At 44.1% G+C, this 23,487-nt stretch overlaps 1 protein-coding gene across 2 annotated transcripts in view; it reads right to left on the reverse strand.

Annotated features, from left to right (window-relative positions):
• Window positions 1-69: 69 nt before the first annotated feature.
• The window catches only part of LOC110501872 (protein mono-ADP-ribosyltransferase PARP14), a 41,430-nt gene continuing 18,012 nt past the window's right edge, over window positions 70-23,487 (reverse strand). The window contains exons 7-26 of one of the 2 annotated variants that reach the window (XM_090216224.1): window positions 16,924-18,995; window positions 16,589-16,706; window positions 16,364-16,468; window positions 15,400-15,462; window positions 15,133-15,309; window positions 14,819-15,003; window positions 14,683-14,725; window positions 14,451-14,555; window positions 14,233-14,295; window positions 13,483-13,659; window positions 13,087-13,262; window positions 12,895-13,003; window positions 12,687-12,806; window positions 12,510-12,572; window positions 6,915-7,091; window positions 6,570-6,752; window positions 5,614-6,255; window positions 5,249-5,412; window positions 2,932-3,106; window positions 70-2,739 (exon numbers count right to left, since the gene is read on the reverse strand). In XM_090216224.1, coding sequence (XP_090072350.1) covers window positions 2,444-2,739; window positions 2,932-3,106; window positions 5,249-5,412; window positions 5,614-6,255; window positions 6,570-6,752; window positions 6,915-7,091; window positions 12,510-12,572; window positions 12,687-12,806; window positions 12,895-13,003; window positions 13,087-13,262; window positions 13,483-13,659; window positions 14,233-14,295; window positions 14,451-14,555; window positions 14,683-14,725; window positions 14,819-15,003; window positions 15,133-15,309; window positions 15,400-15,462; window positions 16,364-16,468; window positions 16,589-16,706; window positions 16,924-18,995 — 5,213 coding nt within the window. In that variant the 3' untranslated portion in view covers window positions 70-2,443. Of the gene's footprint in view, window positions 2,740-2,931; window positions 3,107-5,248; window positions 5,413-5,613; window positions 6,256-6,569; window positions 6,753-6,914; window positions 7,092-12,509; window positions 12,573-12,686; window positions 12,807-12,894; window positions 13,004-13,086; window positions 13,263-13,482; window positions 13,660-14,232; window positions 14,296-14,450; window positions 14,556-14,682; window positions 14,726-14,818; window positions 15,004-15,132; window positions 15,310-15,399; window positions 15,463-16,363; window positions 16,469-16,573; window positions 16,707-16,923; window positions 18,996-23,487 lie in introns of both variants that reach the window. The other variant, XM_036959321.2, reaches the window with a different exon arrangement.

Consider the following 23,487-nt stretch of genomic DNA (forward strand, 5'->3'; position numbering starts at 1 on the left):
TCAAGCCTTACCATAATACTTTTTGTTGGTTTGTTTGCAATGTCATCTAATGAGCCGTGAATAACATCAGTGACTCAATCAGATCTTTATTGGTTCAGATGTGCAAAATACAATTGATTTGAGATTCTTGCTTTCGCAGCAGTGCTTTATAATAAATATATATATATATAGCACAGGATACTGATTAATTTACATCTGTCCCTAATTTTAAGGTCACCCTGTTAGGTGAACTCTCGTTTTAATATGGTCAAACTATTTCTTTAGAAAAGAAACAAACAGTCAAATCAGTGTAAAAGCAGGTGAGCTGGTTCTACTGTTCATTTGCTAGTGTTTTGTGGTAGAAAACTGAGTAGGTCGAGCGATACACATCAACCCTGTTCCCCATAGACTGGCTAGAAATGTTATACAAGATGTAAGCTTGCATTCAATTGCCCCTCCGTTGCACACGACAACAAGCTTCTATTTTCATGGCTGATTCAAGATTACTACAGTATTTCATTTAACCCCTTGAAATGGGGAAAACAACTCTTCTTGAACATGCATGTGCTCTTATGATCATGTTAAAATTAGGTGAAGTTACACTTCTCAAAAGGCACTGAATTGGTGGAACGACCCAGCTAACATTGTCATGATAATTTCAAAAACAAACTACACATAGCCATTGAGGCTGTATACAACTGTGTATAACTGTGTCTTTTCTATATATACAGTTGGAGTCTTTAAAACTCATTTTTCAACCACTCCACATTTCTTGTTAAACTATAGTTTTGGCAAGACGGTTAGGACATCTACTTTTTTCATGACACAATTGTCCCAACAATTGTTTACAGATTATTTCACAATTCCAGTGGGTCAGAAGTTTACATACACTAAATTGACTGTGCCTTTAAACAGCTTGGAAAATTCAGTCATGGCTTAAGAAGCTTCTCATAGGCTAATTGACATAATTTGAGTCAATTGGAGGTGTACCTGTGGATGTATTTCAAGGCCTACCTTCAAACTCAGTGCCTCTTTGCTTGACATCACGGGAAAATCAGAAATCCGCAAAGACCTCCAAATTGTTTTTTTTTTGTTTTTTAGACCTCCACAGGTCTGGTTCATCCTTGGGAACAATTTCGAAACACCTGAAGGTACCACGTTCATCTGTATCAACACCATGGGACCACGCAGCCGTCATACTGCTCAAGTTCTGTCTCCTAGAGATGAAAGTACTTCGGGGCGAAATGTTCAAATCAATCCCAGAACAACAGCAAAGGACGTTGTGAAGATGCTGGAGGAAACAGGTACAAAAGTATCTATATCCACAGTAAAACGAGTCCTATATCGACATTACCTGAAAGGCTGCTCAGCAAGGAAGAAGCCACTGCTTCAAAACCGCCATAAAAGCCAGACTACGGTTTGCAACTGCACATGGGGACAAAGATTGTACTTTTTGGAGAAATGTCCTCTGGTTTAATGAAATAAAAATAGAACTGTTTGGCCATAATGACCATCGCTATGTTTGGAGGAAAAAGGGGGAGGCTTGCAAGCCGAAGAAAACCATCCCAACCCGTGAAGCACGGGTGTGGCAGCATTATCTTGTGGGGGTGCTTTGCTGCAGAATGGACTGGTGCACTTCACAAAATAGATGACATCATGACGAATGAAAATCATGTAGATATATTGAAGCAACATCTCAAGACATCAGTCTGGAAGTTAAAGTTTGGTCGCAAATGGGTCATCCAAATGGACAATGACACCAAGCATACTTCCGAAGTTGCGCAAAATGGCTTTAGAACAACAAAGTCAAGGTATTGGAGTGGCCATCACAAAGCCTTGACCTCAACCCCATAGAAAGCAAGGAGGCCTACAAACCTGACTCAGTTACACCAGCTCTGTTAGGAGGAATGGGCCAAAATTCACCCAACTTATTGTGGGAAGCTTGTGGAAGGTTACCCAAAACGTTTGACCCAAGTTAAGCAATTTAAAGGCTATGCTACCGAATACTAATTGAGTGTATGTAAACTTCTGACCCCCTGGGAATGTGATGAAATAAATAATTATCTGCTATTATTCTGACATTTCAAATTCTTAAAATAAAGGGGTGATCCTAACTGTCCTAAAACACAGAATTTTTACTAGGATTAAATGTCAGGAATTGTGAAAAACTGAGTTTAAATGTATTTGGCTAAGGTGTATGTAAACTAGCGACTTCAACTATAACTTATGTTCTTATCTGTACTTTGTCATGTATTTGTATGTGTTATGTGGATCCCAGGTAGAGTAGCTGCTGCATGTGCAGTAGCTAATGGGGATTCTAATAAACTAAACATTCTAATAAACTAAACATGTCACAGCATCGACCTGATTAAAGAGATTTAAGGCATTAGGTCTACTTGCCTCCTAAGTACTTGACAATTTTTTTATTGTTTCAGTGCAGCCCTTAAAATAATATTCCCATCTCTCAGATGGTCTTGAAGCTGATGAGGTAGTCTGGATAGGCACCTGCATCACAGAACACCACATAGATAAATGGATTCTGCAGATCATTGACGGCACAGTCATGTAGCCCCTGGCGGAGGTCAGCGGGGTTCAGGGGGTTCGGCTCCTTCATGCCATGCACCCCCAGGCAGGGTGAACCCACCAGCGCCCTGGCACGGTACATGTACTTCAGCCCATTGGCATCTGGTTTGGAGTATGCATCGTGGCACGAGTACCACATCTCTTTGGCAAAGTAAGTCCCGTCGCCGTATGCAGTAGCTAAAAGGAAAACAGACTCAAGGTTAATTAAACACTGAATGAAAATGGAGGGCTTCATCTTCAGGAATCTAGTCAAACCACAAGACTGTTTTTGCTGTGATAAGAACTTAAATCTTTGATTAAGCTCCTCCTAAGAGCACTGTCAGTATCTACCTGAAGAGAGCAGTAACGAGGATATAGATTGTTCCGTACCGTTTCTCCCACAGAAGCTCCTGTTGAAACCACAGGTGTTGATTTTCTGACAGATATCTTTGGTTGTTCCGTGGTAAAGGTGCAGCTCGTTCTTGTTTTTGGGATACTTCTTATCCATCGCCTGTTTTTTCACTGCGTACCGCTGCCACTGGTCTTTGCTCTGAATCCTCTGGATCTGTCAGTGGTCAGTGATAATAGAGAAAACCACATTTTTTCTTCTGGTTATATATGTAATCTATATATCACAGCAGTAACACCTCACTGAAAGCGCAAACCACTGCTTTTAATCAGGGCAAGGCGACCGGAAACATGACCGAATACAAACAGTGTAGCTATTCCCTCCGCAAGGCAATCAAACAAGCTAAGCGTCAGTATAGAGACAAAGTAGAGTCGCAATTCAACAGCTCAGACACGAGAGGTATGTGGCAGGGTCTACAGTCAATCACGGACTACAAAAAGAAAATCAGCCCCGTCGCGGACCACGATGTCTTGCTCCCAGACAAACTAAACAACTTGGCTCGCTTTGAGGACATTACAGTGTCACCGACATGGCCCGCTACCAGAACCTGTGGGCTCTCCTTCACCGCAGCCAACGTGAGTAGAGCATTTAAATGTGTTAACCCTCGCAAGGCTGCCGGCCCAGACGGCATCCCTAGCTGCGTCCTCAGAGCATGCGCAGACCAGCTGGCTGGTGTGTTTACGGACATATTCAATCTATCCTTATCCCAGTCTGCTGTGCCCACATGCTTCAAGAGGGCCACCATTGTTCCAGTTCCCAAGACAGCCAAGGTAACTGAGTGAAATGACTATCGCCCAGTAGCACTCACCTCCGTCATCATGAAGTGCTTTGAGAGACTAGTCAAGGATCATATCACCTCCACCCTACCTGACACCCTAGATCCACTCCAATTTGCTTACGCCCCAATAGGTCCACAGATGACGCAATCACGAACACACTGCCCTATCCCATCTGGACAAGAGGAATACCTATATAAGAATGCTGTTTATCGATAACAGCTCAGCATTCAACACCATAGTACCCTCCAAACTCATCATTAAGCTCGAGACCCTGGGTCTCGACCTCGCCTTGCGCAACTGGGCCCTGGACTTCCTGACGGGCCGCCCCCAGGTGGTGAGGGTAGGAAACAACATCTCCACCCAGCTGATCCTCAACACTGGGGCCCCACAAGGGTGTGTTCTCAGCCCTCTCCTGTACTCCCTGTTCACCCATGACTGCATGGCCATGCACGCCTCCAACTCAATCATCATGTTTGCAGAGGACACTACAGTGGTAGGCTTGATTACCAACAATGATGAGATGGCCTACAGGGAGGAGGTGAGGGCCCCCGGAGTGTGGTGTCAGGAACATAACCTCACACTCAATGTCAACTAAACAAAGGAGATGATCGTGGACTTCAGGAAACAGCAGAGGGAGCATCCCCCTATCCACATCGATGGGACAGTAGTGGAGAAGGTGGAAAGTTTTAAGTTCCTCGGCGTACACATCACGGACAAACTGAAATGGTCCACCCACACAGGTGAAGAAGGCATAACAGCGCCTCTTCAACCTCCGGAGGCTGAAGAAATTTGGCTTGTCACCAAAAGCACTCACAAACTTTTACAGATGCACAATCGAGAGCATCCTGTCGGGCTGTATCACCGCCTGGTATGGCAACTGCTCCGCCCACAACCACAAGGCTCTCCAGAGGTTTGTGCGGTCTGCACAACGCATCACCGGGGGCAAACTACCTGCCATCCATGACACATACAGCACCTGATGTCACAGGAAGGCCAAAAAGATAATCATGGACATCAACCACCCGAGCCACTGCCTGTTCACACTGTTACCATCCAGAAGGCGAGGTCAGTACAGGTGCATCAAAGCTGGGACGGAGAGACTGAAAAACAGCTTCGATCTCAATCATTAACTCAGAGGCTGCTGCCTACATTGAGACCCAAACACTGGCTACTTTAAGAAATGGGTCACTAGTCACTTTATACAATGGCACTCTAAATAATACCACTTTTATAATGTTTACATATCTTACATTACTCATATCACATGTACATACTGTATTTTATACCGTCTATTGCACCTTGCCTATACCGCTCGGCCATCGCTCATCCATATACTTATATGTACATATTCTCATTCATCCCTTTAGATTTGTGTATATAAGGTAGTTGATGTGAAATTGTTAGATTACTTGTTAGATATTACTGCATGGTCGGAACTAGAAGCACAAGCATTTCGCTACACTCGCATTAAAATCTGCTAACCATGTGTATGTGACCAATAAAATTTGATTTGATTTACCTGGATAATTTGAATGGTTGGCTGCGTATTAGTATTTGGGTCCTTGCTGGTTGCAATGAACTCCTTCTCAATTCTCTGGTACTCTCCTGAATGGGGAGCCAGTGTGACGATCTCCAGATCCTTGCCCTCCATTCTAGTCCAGCTCTGTGGGAACTGAATGACGGCTGAAAAACAGACGCACAGTGGGAATAATTGAACAGATCATCAATGTAAAAACACGACCATGAGCGTTAACCCCCGAAATTTGACAGGAATATTCTCTTAATATTCTGTATTGGACACTGTATAAAACTATACATTTGTATGAACTAAAAACTATACTTTCATATAAAACATTTTCCTAAACATTAAAACCGAGGCATTACCTGTTTCAGAGTCCGCCACAAGGCTCCTTTTGACCCTGGTGATGGTCCCTTTGCTGTCAGTCTGCTGCATGTCCTTCAGGTCCACAGTGAATGTCTCCCCCTGGTGGTTATATTTAAAAAGCTTCTCTTTCTTGTGGAAGGCCAGCTCCAGATCATAGCTTAGACTACAGTCCAGCTCTCCCCAGGTCTCTCCCTCCCCCGCCTCCCAGCGCACTGTCTCCCTCAGCCTCTTCTCCTCTCCCTCCCGGCTCTCCCTGTCCCTTGCCCCCTGCAGATAGTCCTTAATATGGAGGACGGCGGAGAGAACGTCGTCTTTCTTCCCAGAGATGGTCATCTTGTCTGGGGACGCCACCAGCACATGGACCTGGTTCTTCTGGCTCAGGGCCACGATGGCCTCCTTCTGGGCCTCCAGGAGCAAGGGCAGGTGGCTGGAGAGAAGGTCCTGGCTAATGCACTCCTCAGAGATCAGCTCGTCCAGGAGTTTCTTCACCTTGGTCAGGCTGGCAGGGGAGGGCCCATACACCACAGCCTCCATACTGGGGAAGACCACGGCTGCTGTGGCACTGGCCAAAAACAGGGCTGGTTTGGTAGGGATGGGCTGGGTTGGTCTGGTTGTTTTGGCAGTTTTTGATGACGTTTTGGCTATGGGAATGAATTAAAAAACAAAGAGTGCTGTGAGGAACTTTACAAGACTTTCAAAAATAACAACATTGTATCCTTTGGTTTTGTATTAATGAAGCAGAAAAAGAACATGATCTAATTCTGTATACAGCCAAATTCTTAAAGGTATATTGATGATTAAAGTCCCACTCCCACCTCCTTAGAACCTTATTTATCCACCGGATTGACTTAACAAAAGGCACATATTTTTGTGCCCTTAAGTGTGTTTACTTTACTGTGGGACTTTAAGTTAAAGGTTGCAGCTTCAACTCTGGTCTTAAAACCCTGTCACCTACCTGCAGCCTTGGGGATCACCTTCTTGAACTTTTTCATGACCTCCTCAAAGTCCTTTATCATCTTGTTTTGGAAGATAACAATGTGAATCGTTGTAACTGACGGAGTTCTGACGCTTATCAGTAAATCAGCTATTGCGGCTATCATTGCATTCCCGACCTGCACTGCTCCCAAGTTACCAGCACCTGTACAAGGGCACAAACAATACCACATCTGTTAGAACAGACACTTGTGTCTTTAGTGTCCAGTGTATTTATTTGTCATATCTTCATACAGTACATGGACAGCAAATAATACACGTCACTGTAAGGTTTTCAACAATAATACTAGATTGTTATCATGCCTACCTGTTCCGAGCGCTGGGAAAGAGACCGATTGTATTTTCTCGTCTTCACACATCTTTAACACTTTCAGCATGGAGCTGGTGATCTCCTTCTCCTTGGTCTGTCCCACCATGTGGATGATGTGCTTGGTCTTGAGATTCCCAGGCTTGGTCATGACAACACCATCACTGGGTTGGGTCCCTGGGATCAGAACGGGAAAAAAAGGATTAGCAAGTTGTTTTTTACTGTGTTAGAATGAATGTATATTAGGGATGTTTACGATTCGATACGTATCTGTTAGCTCCGATACAATACAGGAATAGATTTGTTTGATTAGGGGAACGAATTGACGTGCGTTGGTTTCAATTTAACTCACGTTATTGTTGCATGAACACATTCATTTTCCATTTTAAATTCAAATCTGCTGCTGATGGGAGCTCAGGAACTGGGCCTCTCTGAGCTGACATCTCTGAGTGGCCCTCTGTTAGTGTCTGTCAATGATGTATATAGGCAACTAAGCTGAGCCATTGGTCAGACTAAGTGAACATGTCCCACCCCACTATCAGATTAGAATATTTGGTATTTTATTAGGATCCCCATGAGCTGTTGCGAAAGCAGCAGCTACTCTTCCTGGGGTCCAACACAAAACATGAAATAATACCGAACATTAATAGACAAGAACAGCTCAAGGACAGAACTACATACATTTGAAAACGGCACTCGTAGCCTACGTATCAATACATACACACAAATATCTAGGTTAAAGAGGGGAGAGGCGTTGTGCCGTGAGGTGTTGCTTTATCTGTTGTTGTTTTTTAAAAGCAGGTTTGCTGTTCATTTGAGCAATATGAGATGGGAGTGCCATGCAATAATGGCTTTATACATATTCCTATCTTTTATACAGTGCCTTCGGAAAGTATTCAGATCTCTTGACTTTTTATTTAACATTTATGTTAGTCCTATTCTAAAATGGATTAAATACAATACAAATCCTCAGCAAATCTACATACAATAAACCAATAATGACACAGTGAAAAGTATTTTTGGAAATGTTTGCAAATTTATTGCAAACAAAAAACAGATATACCTTATTTACATCAGTATTCAGACCCTTTGCTATGAGACTCGACATTGAGCTCAGGTGCATCTTGTTTCCATCGATCATCCTTAAGATGTTTCTACAACTTGATTGGAGTACACCTGTGGTAAATGCAATTGATTGGAGGTGATTTGGAAAGGCACACACCTATCTATATAAAAGGTCCCACAGTTGACAGTGCATGTCAGAGCAAAAACCAAGCCATGAGGTCGAAGGAAATGTCTGTAGAGCTACGAGGCAGGATTGTGTCGAGGCACAGATCTGGGGAAGGGTACCAAACCATTTCTGTAGCCTCTATGGAGATGGGAGAACCTTCCAGAAGGACAACCATCTCTACAGTACTCCACCAATCAGGCCTTTATGGTAGAGTGGCCAGATGGAAGCCACTCTTCAGTAAAAGGCACTTGACAGCCCGCTTGGAGTTTGTCAAAAGGCACCTTAAAAAAACTCAGACCATAAGAAACAATATTCTCTGCTCTGATGAAAACTCTGGGCGAAGGTTCAACCTTCCAACAGGACAACGCAGGAGTGACTTCGGGACAAGTCTCTGAATGTCCTTGGGGGACCAGCCAGAGCCCGGGCTTGAACCCGATCGAACATCTCTGAAGAGACCTGAAAATAGTTGTGCAACAACGCTCCCCATCCAACCTGACAGAACTTGAGAGGATCTGCAGAGAAGAATGGGAGAAACTCCCCAAATGCAGGTGTGCCAAGCTTGTAGTGTCATACCCAAGAAGACTCGAGGCTGTAATCGCTGACAATGGTGATTCAACAAAGTAAAGGGTCTGAATACTTACGTAAATGTTATATTTCCGTTTTAAATTTTTAATAAACGAGCAAACATTTCTAAAAACCTGTTTTTGCTTTGTCATTATGGTCTGTCGTGTGCAAATCAATCCCAGAACAACAGCAAAGGACCTTGTGAAGATGGAGGAAACAGGTACAAAAGTATCTATATCCACAGTAAAACAAGTCCTATATCGACATAACCTGAAAGGCCGCTCAGCAAGGAAGAAGCCACTGCTCCAACACCGCCATAAAAACAGACTACGGTTTGCAACTGCACATGGGGACAAAGATCATACTTTTTGGAGAAATGTCCTCTGGTCTGATGAAACAAAAATATAACTGTTTGGCCATAATGACCATTGTTATGTTTGGAGGAAAAAGAGGAAGGCTTTACATGTGGATATATTGAAGCAACGTCTCAAAACAGTCCGGAAGTTAAAGATTGGTCGCAAATGGGTCTTCCAAATGGACAATGACCCCAAGCATATTTCCAAAGTTGTGGCAAAATGGCTTAAGGACAACAAAGTCAAGGTGTTGGCAGGGGCCATTACAAAGCTCTGACCTCAATCCGATAGAAAATGTGTGGGCAGAACTGAAAAAGCGTGTGCGAGCAAGGAGGCCTACAAACCTGACTCAGTTACACCAGCTCTGTCAGGAGAAATGGGACAAAATTCACCCAACTTACTGTGGGAAGCTTGTGGAAGGCAAACCAAAATGTTTGACCCAAGTTAAACAATTTAAAGGCAATGCTACCAAATACTAATTGAGTATATGTAAACTTCTGACCCCCTGGGAATGTGATGAAAGAAATAAAAGCTGAAATAAATCTCTCTACTATTATTCTTACATTTCACATTCTTAAAATGAAGTGGTGATCCTAACTGACCTAAAACAGGGAAATTCCACTAGGATTAAATGTCAGGAATTGTGAAAAACTGAGTTTAAATGCATTTGGCTAAGGTGTATGTAAACTTCTGACTTAAACTGTACGTAAGAATGCTGTTCATTGACTATAGCAGCCTTCAACACCATAGTACCCTCAAAGCTTATCATTAAGCTTGAGACCCTGGGTCTCGACCCTGCCCTGTGCAACTGGGTCCTGTACTTCCTGACGGGCTGCACCCAGGTGGTGAAGGTAGGAAACAACACCTCCACTTCGATGATCCTCAACACTGGGGCCCCACAAGGGTGCATGCTCAGCTCCCTCCTGTACTCCCTGTTCACCCATGACTGCATGGCCATGCACACCTCCAACTCAATCATGACACAACTGTAGTAGGCCTGATTACCAACAATGATGAAAAAGCCTACAGGGAGGAGGTGAGGGCCCCGGTGGAGTGATGCCAGGAAAATAACCTCTCCCAAAACAAAGGAGCTGATCGTGGAGTTCAGGAAACAGCAAAAGGAGCCCGGACCTATCCACATCGATGGGACCACAGTGGAGAAGGTGGAAAGCTTCAAGTTCCTTGGCGTACACATCACTGACAATCTGAAATGGTTCACTCAAACAGACAGTGTGGTGAAGAAGGAGCAACAGCGCCTCTTCAACCTCCGGAGGCTGAAGAAATTTGGCTTGGCCCCTAAGGCCCTCACAAACTTTTACAGATGCACAATTGAGAGCATCCTGTCGGGCTGTATCACTGCCTGGTATGGCAACTACACCACCCGCAACCACAGGGCTCTCCAGAGGGTGGTGTGGTCTGCACAACGCATCACCGGGGGCACACTTCCTGCCCTCCAGGACACCTACAGCACCCGATGTCACATGAAGACCAAAAAGATCATCAAGGACATCAACCACCCGAGCCACGACCTGTTCACCCCACTATCATCCAGAAGGTGAGGTAACAGGATCAACCAAATGTATTGATCACATTTTCTACTAATACTGTAGAACTTTGTTCTAAAGCTGTATCCGTACCCATTGGATGAACAGGCTCATCAAAGCTGGGACCGAGAAACTGAAAAACAGTTTCTATCTCAAGGCCATCAGACTGTTAAATGGCCATCACTAGCCAGCTACCACCAGGCTACTCAACCCTGCACCTTAGAGGCTGCTGCCCTATATACATAGACATGGAATCACTGGCCAGTTTAATAATGGAACACTCGTCACTTAAATAATTTTTATATACTGCTTTACTCATATCATATGTATATACTATATTCTATTCTACTTTATTGTAGTCAATGCCATTCCAACATTGCTCGTCCTAATATTTATATACATTTGAAATCCATTCTTTTACTTTTAGATGTGTGAATTGTTAGATACTACTGCACTGTTGGAGCTAGAAACACAAGCATTTCACTACACCTGCAATAACATCCGCTAAAAATGTCTATGTGATCAATAACATTTGATTTGAAGTTGTCAATTGCCAGGAGGTTTGTCATTATTGATTGATAACAATTTTTCCACCTCTCCCACACTAACTTTAGAAAATTAAAATGTACAATGCTTTTCTTTCATTATTAGTTTTTTTTATGCCTGAATACGAAGGCTCACTGTTCGTTGTTGGCATTTTTTCTTGCCTACGTTTGCCCACTTTGCCAATGAAGTGATCATTAAAATAATCGGCAACATTAAATGGTTTTGTGATGTATAAGCCATCTGAGTCGATGAAAGATGGAGTTGAATGTCTTTCTGCCCAGATTGTCATTTAATGTACTCCAAAGTTTTTTCAATCATACTTTATATCATTGATCTTGGCTTCATAATACAGTTTCTTCTTCTTCTTGTTGAGTTTAGTCACACAAAGTCAGAAGTGCAGCCAGACTTATTAGCCACTCCTTTGCCCCATCTCTTTCAACCATGCAGTTTTTCAATTAGTCATCAATCCATGGAGCCTTAACAGTTCTAGCAGTCAGTTTCTTAACTGGTGCATGTTTATGAATAATTGGAAGAAGCAATTTTATTAATTCATCAAGTGCCGCGTTTGGATGCACCTTATTAATCACATCAGACCAACAAATATGTTTAACCTCATCCACATAGGAGTCAAAGCAAAATATTTTGTATGATCTCTTTTACATTATTTTAGGCCCAGCTTTTGGAGCTTGGGCTTTTCTGGATATAGCCACTATAATGTAATCACTTCATCCAATGGGTACGGATACAGCTTTAGAACAAAGTTCTACAGTATTAGTAGAAAATGTGATCAATACATTTGGATGATCCTGTTACTAGTGTTTGTTTCCAGAACAGCTACCTTGACCTTGAACCTCAGGAACTTGACCACTATCGGCCTGGACCTGTCATCTGGGCCTGTGCTGGGTTTTCCAAGCCTGTGGACACGCTCCACCTAGCTGCTAGGTCAAACAGCTCCCCAGACCCAGCCTTGGTCGGCAGGATCCCTGGACAGATATTAGCAATCCCAGCAAGTGATGCCAACCGCGTTGCGATATCCAAACTCAAAAGGTGGCTAGCTAGTAACTAAACGTTTTCAATATAACACTTTTTCAGAGACTTTCAAAACAACAAACAGAGCACTCCCTCACTCAACAGGAAGTGACGTCACCTGGTTTATCTCTGTATGAGGTTGAAAATGTACAGTGCCTTCAAAGTATTCACGCCTCTTGACTTTTTCCACATTTTGTTGCGTTACAGGCTGAATTTGGATTGGTTTGGGCTTCCACAGACTGATGCACTCATATCTCAAACAATTGAACTGGGGACCGATGCATATCGATAAATCCGTTCCATCCTTAATGTACATCAAGACTCATACCTAAGGCTTTGCACTCGTCCACGACTGTCTGTCCAGCCGCTTTTAGAATGGCTCCTGATACACCTGCAGAGTGAGATAGGACATGAGTATAATCCTCAGCTGAAGACCTGTATGATGCAATAATATCAGGTATGTTTGGCTGATTCGAAAGTTGAAATTGGGGGAGGGGGATCTTACCACAGTTCAGATCGAGGCTCGTGTTTGTACTGCTGACGATGGCGTCCGTTTTCTCCTTAGTGATGTCACCGCACACTACCTTGACCTTCACTGGCCCAATTATTGCTTCAATTGTGTGTCCTGGATGAAGGGATTCACATAGAAAGGTGTAAGTAGCAGGCATTTAGCAGTAGAACAACATTTAGCAACAGACTGGAATTGTACGAACCTGTCTGAACACTGGTGTCATTTTCCTCAGAGTTGGTGTTCCATATATCACTGTCATCTTTATCACCATAAAGATCATCCTCAAGATCATAGTCACTGTTGTCTTCAACCTGGTTTTGGAATCACAATGTTTGCATTTAGTTGGTCAGGAAAGGTTAGTACATCAGATTTGTATTTCCTCAACATGCTGTACCGTCTGGTCTGTCTTCCACTGGTTGAGCCCCAGCTGAAACTCCTGCAGGATCTTGTCCTCATAGATGACGATGCAGATCAGTTTAATGATGGTAGAGGAGGAGCACAGTGATAGATGATCCTGGATGCCCTGGAGGGTGGCACCAATAGAGTCTGTGCCGCTAAGGCCACCACCACCTACAATGGGAATCATACAAAATGACCTGCATTAGGTGGAGCTGAAAAAATAGGACAACAAGAACCAATGGATGACTAGATTTTGAATGTGACAATTAAAAATAGCAGCATGGTGGTAGCCTAAAAAAATGATTTGATGGGGTAATTCAGAGTTTTTAATAACAACAGTTTCTTTTAAGAACCTGTAACAACGCTGAATGACTAATAAACCATTGCCCACCAGTGCCAAGAGCAGGGAAGGACACAGTGGTGATCTGTTTGTCCTCACAGCACTCCAGGACCTTGGTGACTCGTTGTGTAGCTTCAGCCACAGAGTGGGGCCCCAGTATGTGGATGATGAAGTCACACTGAAGGGCCCCGCCACTGGTCACCCCTGCTGCATCAGCCCTCAGAGGGCCTGGATAAAGCAGATGTCACACACAGAGAGCGAGCAGGCGAGAGAGAGAGCGAGCAAGAGAGAGAGAGAGAGTGCACAGAGAGTGCTCAGATTACACAGATCCACAAAGAATTTGAAAACAAATCCAATTTTGATAAACTCCCATATCTACTGGGTGAAATTCCACAGTGTGCCATCACAGCAGCAAGATTTATGACCTGTTGCTACAAGAAAAGGGTAACCAGTGAAGAACACACACCATTGTAAATACAACCCATATTTATGCTTATTTATTTTATCTTGTGTCCTTTAACCATTTGTACATTGTTAAAACACTGTATATATATATAATATGACATTTGTAATGTCTTTATTGTTTTGAAACTTCTGTATGTGTAATGTTTACTGTTAATTTTTATTGTTTATTTCACTTTATATATTATCTACCTCACTTCCTTTGGCAATGTTAACACATGTTTCCCATGCCAATAAAGCCCTTAAATTGAATTGAATTGAGTGAGAGAGAGTGAGAGTCAGACTGAATGGCTGTGAGCCACCACAGGTGAATTGCTATGGGAGATCGGAGACACTCACAAATGGTTTTGCACTCCTGTTCAACTGCGCTCCCAGCTGCTTTGATGATCGCCGCACTAACTCCTGGAAATAACGTGTTTAAAATGAGGTCATATCCTTAAAATCAATTTGAAAAAAGACTGTATGGAGAAAGTTATATTCACAGAATAGCTACTACTGTATTTTCTGTAGTGTGCTAACAATGTACCATTTTATGTTTGTTTTTTCCATATACAGACCTCCTGTGAAGCTGATATCAGCGTTGGTGCTATTCACAATGCCTCTGACAGTTTCTTGAGTAATGTTGCCTTTCCTCAATTCAATTCTGACACCATGGATCTTAACTAGGGGTCGGAAAAGGTAAACATTTCAGCGACAATCATTATTGTGATGATGACAACCAACGCAAATGTTGAAATAGAACAGCGCAAATTCATGTAAAATGTAAACAAAGATGTATCAAAATCCAACCGTGATTTGGGGGAAGACTGGACTGAGAAGGTGTGGCTGCAGCCTAGATAAAACCCATAACCTTAAGTTATTACACGCATCAACCAAACAAAACCACAGAACATGTCCAACTGAGCCTTAGTCACACTAAATCTACCTGCTTGATTTTGTGTGGGGGCAGGTTCCTTTTGTTAAAGTAATTTCTCAAGGAGTCAAAGATCTTCTGCTCAAAGGCCACTATGAAAATGATTTTGATGCTGGATGAGGTCATCTGTGACGTGTGGCTCTCCAGTCCTTTTAGAATGGCCTTGATGCAATCTTTGGGTTCAATGCCACCTTTCCCTAAAGCATAAGACATCAGATTCCAAAGTGATAAATAGATCATTTGAAACCAATAAATATAATGATTAATCAATACAAGTGACACAGGAATGGATCTTTTAGTTTTACACTACAGTTCAGTTGAATCACCTGTGCCAATAGTAGGGATGGACACTGTGGCTGCATTCTGGCTCTCACACAGCTGAAGGACCTTCTCTATGGAGGTGATGATACCTGCAGAATTCTTGGGCCCAACCATCTGAGCTATGTTTTTACAGTTTAGGTTCCCACCACAAGTGAGCACAACACCATCGGCCTTCAGCATACCTGGGGAAATTGGGACACAACGTAAATTCTACAAACCTCAATGCACTTTCATTTCTGGACAAATAAAGACTTAATAAAATAATACTCCACCAATTATTTTGCATTCATCTGCTACAGATGTCCCAGCCGCTTGCAGGATGGCTCCAGAAACCCCTGTCAAGTCAATGAGTATGAGATATGTTAAAGAGCGACAATCAAAAAAACAACTTTTCTGGTTGAAAATGGCCTTTGTGGAAACATTTATTCAGTATTTTTTCAGTCAACTTAGTGTACGTAAACTTCTGACCCAATGCAATTGTGATACAGTGAATTACAAGTGAAATAATCTGTCTGTAAACAATAGTTGGACATTTTTACTTGTGTCATGCACACAGTAGATGTCCTAACCGACTTGCCAAAACTATAGTTTGTTAAGTAACAATAAATTTGTGGTGGTTGCAAAACTAGTTTTAATGACTCCAAGCTAAGTGTATGTAAACTTCCGACTTCAACTGTACATTGGACAATATTTGTACATTTCAATAGGTCCAAATTGCAATGACATTAATTAATTAATTAATATACAAATATTGAAATAATTTAATGAAAAAACTAAAAAGGTGTGTGTAACATGAAAGTATACTCCCATTTATATTGTGTAATATATTGACTAGCCCCACAGATAGGCTATCCAAAGTCAAACCAACTTTGCCAAAGTCGTGCACCGGCTGGCTGAAGTTAATTGGCAAAAGAAGTTTGCTAGCTAACCTAGGCTACTTCCAGACACAAGACCTGGTTTTACGTTATCTAGAAGGGTGATTGATTGTAACTGTGTACTGTTTTTGTCAGGGTGAATGTAGAAACTCTTCCCATGTGCGAACACATACAAGAGACACCCACATCAAAGCAAGGCTCCAAGACCCAAATCTCTTTCTCAGGTGCGTTTCCTAATGAGGAAGATTGAAACCGAGGCTAAATCAGTAAGTTCAGCAACCCTCTAAAGACTTGTGACTAACCTGAACTAAAACCTAAAAGTCTAAATTTAGATAATTTAAACATTGAAACTGACACTTACCAGAGTTCAGATCCAGATTTTGGTTGTTGGAATTCACTATGACATCCACTGTCTCTTTGGTGATGTCGCCCTTCTTCAGGATCACTGACACGCCACCTATAATCACTGTTAATAGAGGAGAGAAGTCTGAGTGAGGACACGGCATGCTATAGGTTTCCTGCAGTATTTATCTTTATGTTAACACAAAAATGTATGGTTGAAGGAAATAACCTTTGATGTCTGAACCTGGTTTAGCCGCTAGGGGTGGTGGTGGAGGTGTGTTATGTGAGGCGTTGGCTGCAGGGGGAGAAGTTGGAGTTGTGCCTTTTGCTGGTTTGCTGTTTTTTTGTTGACGACGATAACCCTGTTAAATTAAGCAGGACAAAAGAGGTTTCACTTTCAACAGGAATACTTGACCACATTTACAAATGCCACTGTACATTTCCTCTTCAATCACACACAATAATGTACCGTGGTTTGACTTGTTATGTTAAATCTAAGGTAGAGCCGGGTGGCATTATAAACAAAAAAACCTGTCCAACTAGATCAACATGGAATGTTGTGTGGAGAAGCAGAATTACCTTTTCTTCAATAGCTGATTGGAACTCCCCCACTAGCTTGGCATCAGAGTCGATCACAAATATGCTCCTCAGTTGGGGGGGTTTCTGATCAGCGTTGATGAAATCTAGGATTCCCTTGATAACTGCTACACAGCTTTCTTTGACAGAAAAACCAAAGGTGCCATACCCCATCACTGGCATGCCTATGGAGACACACTTCATTTTTTCTGCTCCCAATAAACTGTCCCTGACAGCAGACTGCAGATAGACAATGTTGAGAGGTGTGGAAGCCTTCCCCAATACAGGAATGCCTGCATAGATGAGGTGTTTAGTTCCAAGGGTTCCTGGGTTGGACAAGACCACATCTCCCGCCTGTAGAGTTTGCCTTTCCTTCAGGAACTTGTCACACCACTTCCTGATCTCAGGCCCACCCATCTGAAGGAATTGCTTGGCGATCTGAGTATCGAAGGCCAGGCTGCTGCTCAGAGGGCAGACCAGAGCATCTGCAGCATGTTGGGAGATGTTACCCTGACCCACGGTTAAAGTGACGCACCCTTCTATGTCGTAGCTGTATTTCTGGCAGTGGGTAATCAATGGTGATAGGTAGAGCTTACACCCTAAATCCTTGGCCTTAGCCTGCAGAGCAACTTGGTTCTTCTCCAGGACTTTGGACTTGCCGGCTTCGGAGTATGTATATTTCTCTGTCGTTATTGTACTGACCTGCTGTTTCACTGCATCTAAGGCCTCTTTGATTTTATCCCTCGCTGCAGTGATCTTCAGGCAAGGGGATCCTTGTGTTTTGCATGGCAGTATAGTCACGCCAAGGGCCTTAATTTCAGGGACCTCTGAGAGTTTCATACAAGAGGCCACATACTGTACTTCCTGCACTGATTTGAGAGGGACGTCCACTGTTTCTGGCTTCTTGTTATCCAGGTATCCCCTTAACTTCCCTGACACATCTGCTACAACATTGGAGAATCCACAGACACCGATCTTCTCCTGTGAAACTGAGATGATGACATTGTGGTTGTTCTTAGTGGATTTGAGCTCCCCGTCGAGTCCGGCAAAGAATTGCAGCCATTGTTCGCCCTTTGTCACGTGGGTTTGGTCTGGTGTGAGTTTGATGACTTCCTCTTTGATGACCTCGTGTAGTTTGTCTTCAGCTCTCTGGATGTCAGTTCTATCTGCCAGGATCTGGATGGAATCATTACCAAGGAGGAACACAGACGATATGTTGTTCTGGGCAAAGTGGTTCTTCTCAATCTTCTTCAGGTCCACAGACTTTAGGAACTCCACCAGAGGCATTGATATCTCAAGGAGTTTGGCTTCAACTTTCCCCAGGGCCTCTTTCACGGCACCTTCTGCTGTGCTCACCTGGTTCTCCAAACCCTTTAGGCAGATGATAAAGCTTTCTTCATCTTTAGAAAACCCTACGTCCACTAGTTTACCAGAGACGAGATCACAAATGAAATCAAGCTTTTCCTTAGAGTCCAGTGGGATTTTTCTTAATACCGTGTTCCTCTCCCTCTCAAACTCATCACTAGCATTTTTCACCATTTGCTCAATCTTTTCCACTAGGGTCTTCGCTTCATTCTGCACACACACCACCACTATCTCAGCACTGGTGCTCCTGTAAGAGATGCTAGCGCCAGGGGATTTGAGGCCAAGGCAACCGCTCTCAATCCTTTCCCAGACCTCCACCTCTATGGGCAGCTGAACCTCTTTATATTTATTTAGCAAGGCCAGAGCCTCTCTCCGGGCTTTCCTCTCCCATGTAGGGAACAATCTGAGCATGCCCAAAGACTCATTCTCCATGGTCATGTTCAGTTCCATCTGAGGGGGTTCTGTACTCATGTTGAAGGAAACTCTAGCATGGACCCTAAGGAGTACAGTTGTAATTTCCTGCTTGCGGGTCTCGTCACGGTTAATGAAGTCAAGGAGTTCCACACTGAGTGGAAGGGTCACTTCAGTGGGGATGTCTGGGAGGAGGGCTGTTTGTCCCGTCAAAGCCTTCTGCAGGCTGGAGTAGAACAGCTGAGCTATGAGGTCGACCCCACCAAAATGATGCTTGTGTTCTGCCACCTGATGGGCAACTGGAACAAGAAGAACAGGGGACAGAATGAATTACTACTGAATTGACTTAAAGACATCATATATTTCTCCTGTTGAAAAGTGATATCCCAAGTAGAAATACAGTAATACAGTAAAGTACACACACTAAAGCAAAAAAAATATACAGTGTCAGTCAAAAGTTTGGACTAACCTACTTATTCAAGGTTTTTAAAATATTTGTACTATTTTCTACATTGTAGAATTATAGTCAAGATATCAAAACTATGAAATAACACATATGGAATGATGTAGTAACCAAAAAAGTGTTAAACAAATATTTTATACTCTTCAAAATAGTGTCATGATGTTACCCTCTTTGAGTACAGCGAGCACCATCCCCCGCTCTCTGCTTCTACAACCAGACTGTCACGTTCTGACCCTAGTCCTTGTGTTATTTGTTTGTTTTAGTTGGTCAGGACGTGAGTTGGGTGGGCATTCTATGTTTTGTGTTTCTAGGTTGGTTTTCTGTGTTCGGCCTAGTATGGTTCTCAGAGGCAGGTGTCGTTAGTTGTCTCTGATTGAGAATCATACTTAGGTAGCCTGGGTTTCACTGTTGTGCGGTGGGTGATTGTTTCCGTGTCTGTGTTTGTTCGCCACACGGTACTGTTTCGGCTTTGTTCACGTTTATTGTTTTGTATTCATTGAGTGTTCAGTTTATGTTTTATTAAACGATATGGACACTTACCACGCTGCACATCCTCAGAAGAGGAGGAGGAAAACCTTTACAGAACCACCCACCAAACAAGGACCAAACGGCGTGGTAACAGGCAGTGGCAGCAGGAGCAGCGCAAGAAGGAGGAATGGACATGGGAGGACGAGTTGGACGGAAAAGGACCCTGGGCAGAGCCAGGGGAATATCGCCGCCCCAAAGCAGAGCTGGAGGCAGCAAAAGCAGAGAGGCGGCATTACGAGGAGCTGGCGCGGCAGCGCGGCTGGAAGCCCGAGAGGCAGCCCCAAAAATGTATTGGGGGGGGGAGGGGGCACAGGGAGAGTGTGGCAGAGTCAGGAGTCAGACCTGAGCCAACTCCCCCTGTTTTCCGTAAGAAGCTAAGGAGGAAATTGGATTGGAGGAGAGTGAACGGAGGGGAGATTATGAGACATTCGAGGAGATGTTGATGAAATTGGAGGAGAGTGAGGAGAGAGAGCTGTTGGTTTGGCGCAGTATGCACGGCATTCGTCCTGAGGTGCGTGCTAGTCGTCTGGTGAAGACTGTGCCAGCCTCACGCACCAGGCCTCCTGTGCACCTTCCTAGCCCTGCACGTCCTGTGCCAGCTCAGCGCTACAGTGCTTCTAGCCGTGCTAACCGTGGCGGGCGTTGTACTGGTCAGGTACCGTGTTATGTTGGTGGAACGCACGGTGTCCCCAGTACGAGTGCTTAGCCCGGTGCGCTACATCCCGGCTCCCCACATCTGCCGGGCTAGGGTGAAGATCCAGCCAAGGCGGATGGTGCCAGCCCTGCTCTCAAGATCTCCAGTATGCCTTCACGGTCCGGTCCATCCAGTGCCATCTCCACGCACCAGCCCTCTGGTGGCAGCCCCCCGCACCAGGCTGTCTCTTCATCCTTTGTCTACATCTGCTCCCGCCTGTCCAGCGCTGCTAGAACCTTCCTCCTCTCCAGCGCCGCCAGATTCTCCCGTCTCTCCAGAGCTGCTAGAGTCTCCCGTCTGTCCAGCGCTGCTAGAGTCTCCCGTCTGTCCAGCGCTGCTAGAGTCTCCCGCCTGTCCAGAGCTGCTAGAGTCTCCCACCTGTCCAGAGCTGCTAGAGTCTCCTGCCTGTCCAGAGCTGCTAGAGTCTCCCGCCTGTCCAGAGCTGCTAGAGTCTCTCGCCTGTCCAGAGCTGCTAGTCTCCCGCCTGTTCAGAGCTGCTAGAGTCTCCCGCCTGTCCAGAGCTGCTAGAGTCTCCCGCCTGTCCAGAGCTGCTAGAGTCTCCCGCCTGTCCAGAGCTGCTAGAGTCTCCCGCCTGTCCAGAGCTGCTAGAGTCTCCCATCTGTCCTGAGCCGCCAGAACCGCCAGTCTGTCCTGAGCCGCCAGAGCCGCCAGTCAGCATGGAGCCGCTAGAGCCGCCAGTCAGCATGGAGCCGCCAGTCAGCCAGGAGCCGCCAGCCAGCCAGGAGCCGCCAGTCAGCCAGGAGCCGCCAGATCCGTCAGCCAGCCAGGAGCCGCCAGAGCCGTCAGCCAGCCAGGAGCTGCCAGAGCCGTCAGCCAGCCAGGAGCTGCCAGAGCCGTCAGCCAGCCAGGAGCTGCCAGAGCCGTCAGTCAGCCAGGAGCTGCCAGAGCCGTCAGTCAGCCAGAAGCTGCCAGAGTCGTCAACCAGTCTGAGCTATCTCTCAGTCCTGAGCTACTTCTCAGTCCTGAGCTACCTCTCAGTCCTGAGCTACCTCTCAGTCCTGAGCTACCCCTCAGTCCTGAGCTACCCCTCAGTCCTGAGCTACCCCTCAGTCCTGAGCTACCTCTCAGTCCTGAGCTACCCCTCAGTCCTGAGCTACCCTTCAGTCCTGAGCTGCACCACAGTCCAGAGGAATTTGTTATGTTCAGAGGTGTCCCTCAGTCCTGTGGGCCTATTTATTAGGGTTCCCAGGTCAGGGTCGGCGGCAAGGGTCATCTAATTATACATCTAATTGTTGTATAAGATGAATGAGTGAGGATGATCCTGTTTGAATAATGGTGTAATATGATTGTGGACTGTTTAATGAAGAAAAATACAATTCCCTTTTGATTTGAACTAAATCAGAAGATCGCCCCTGAGCCCACTTCTGCCATTCTGAATAAAACCCCACTTTGAGAAATTATCAGTAGGCCATGTTTTTCTACATTAGGAGGGGGACTAAAGATTGCAGACCATTGCTGAATCTTTCAACCATACCACGTGGTTAAACTCTTAGACTATCGATACCGACAGAATGAGAACAAGTCTTTGATACTAATTACTAGTCTGCAGCCAGGAATTCGGCATCATTGAACGCGAAGAACGACAACCGCCGAAACATCCATCTATAATGAATGTCACTCTGAACAATCCCCTCTAACCACAACCGAGAGAGAGAGGGAGAGAGACGGACAATCATACAAAATAAAGATTTTTCACCAGCTATCAAGACGACACACTGAGCGTAAATATATATATTGATTGCAATTGTTCCCGACTGAGTGTGCGTTCATGTGTAAGGATTAGCATTTCAATTGTTAGAATTATTAACTCTGTAGTGACTTCTTAGTCGACTACCCCATTGCCCCTTTGTCTAACAAGCTGCCATGCCTGCCGGTTCAGCCCACTAGGGCACATTCTATAATTTCATGTAGCCATATTTACTGTTTGTTTATGCATTTCTGTGAATTACTTAGTTAGTAATAAATAAATTATTTAAGACAATAGACGTATGCATGACTCATAGTGAAGACTGGATTCGTGCAGATAACCAACAATTTACGACGTTTGGAATGAGACTAACGTGAGGTAAAATAAATAAATAATTAATCAGAAGACTATTGATCAGATATGAAAATATCTGAAAGGTTATATTAGGAAATTATAACTTTGTAATCTGAATACTTTCCTTGGTGCCCCTATTTCCTAGTTAATTACAGTTACACGATTAATTACTTTGATCGCGTTATACTAATTACAGGGAATCTTTGATAAAACTATGTCTTCAATTTAATGATAGTAAAGACACAACATTTATGGTGCCCCATGTGAGGACTTTCAAATTAGGATGTACGTTTGGGTCGTGCGAGTAATCTAAGATAGAATTAGACTTTGCTGTGGAATTCTATATATCAATTGTGCAAACAGAATTGTAGAAACAGACTGCTTTGTTTTCATTCAAATCGGTTGTGTGCGTGTTCCCATTCGAAGAGGATACAGAGCCTCCGGTAGTGGTTTTTAGCGTCAGAGCACTGAGTGATAAATTCCAGATTTTAGTCCATTAGGCCAAATGGTACTATTTCTGTCGGTCAATATTAACTTCTAGAGCCAGAAAGGTTAGAAATTAGAAGATATTCGTTCGGTGACCGAGCCGGAGTATTTAGCTGCCTACCGCACAGTGTGGACAGTGTGGACTGACTACAGGCATATCGTATTATGTACCGTGCCGCTCTGGTCAACATAACGCTAGCAAAGTATGCCGAAAGGTTTAATGTGAGACGTCACTAGTAAACCCACCCTTTCCATGGTGAAAGGGACCCTATTTTGTGCTTAGAACGTGATATTTCTGAACAACGTAGGGTTAGCTGGCAAGAGAGGCTAGGCTAACAGAGGGAACATTTTTCACTTCCTGTGTTCAGCTTAAATTCCTCCGCCTTGCGCGACGGAAGTCCCGCTCTTTGTATTTACGTTTGATTTCAGCATTCAGCATCACTGGTGGTGAAGTACATCTCTTTTTTTTTAAGTTTTGGAATTCTAAACGTGGATCACGCTGAAATAATCCAGCAATCTCAATTGCTTGGGTATTATTGTCTCATTCAATTTATTTAT

This window comes from Oncorhynchus mykiss, chromosome 22 (genome assembly GCF_057628025.1).
Source record: "Oncorhynchus mykiss isolate SJ-2025 chromosome 22, ASM5762802v1, whole genome shotgun sequence".
Lineage (NCBI taxonomy): Eukaryota > Metazoa > Chordata > Actinopteri > Salmoniformes > Salmonidae > Oncorhynchus > Oncorhynchus mykiss.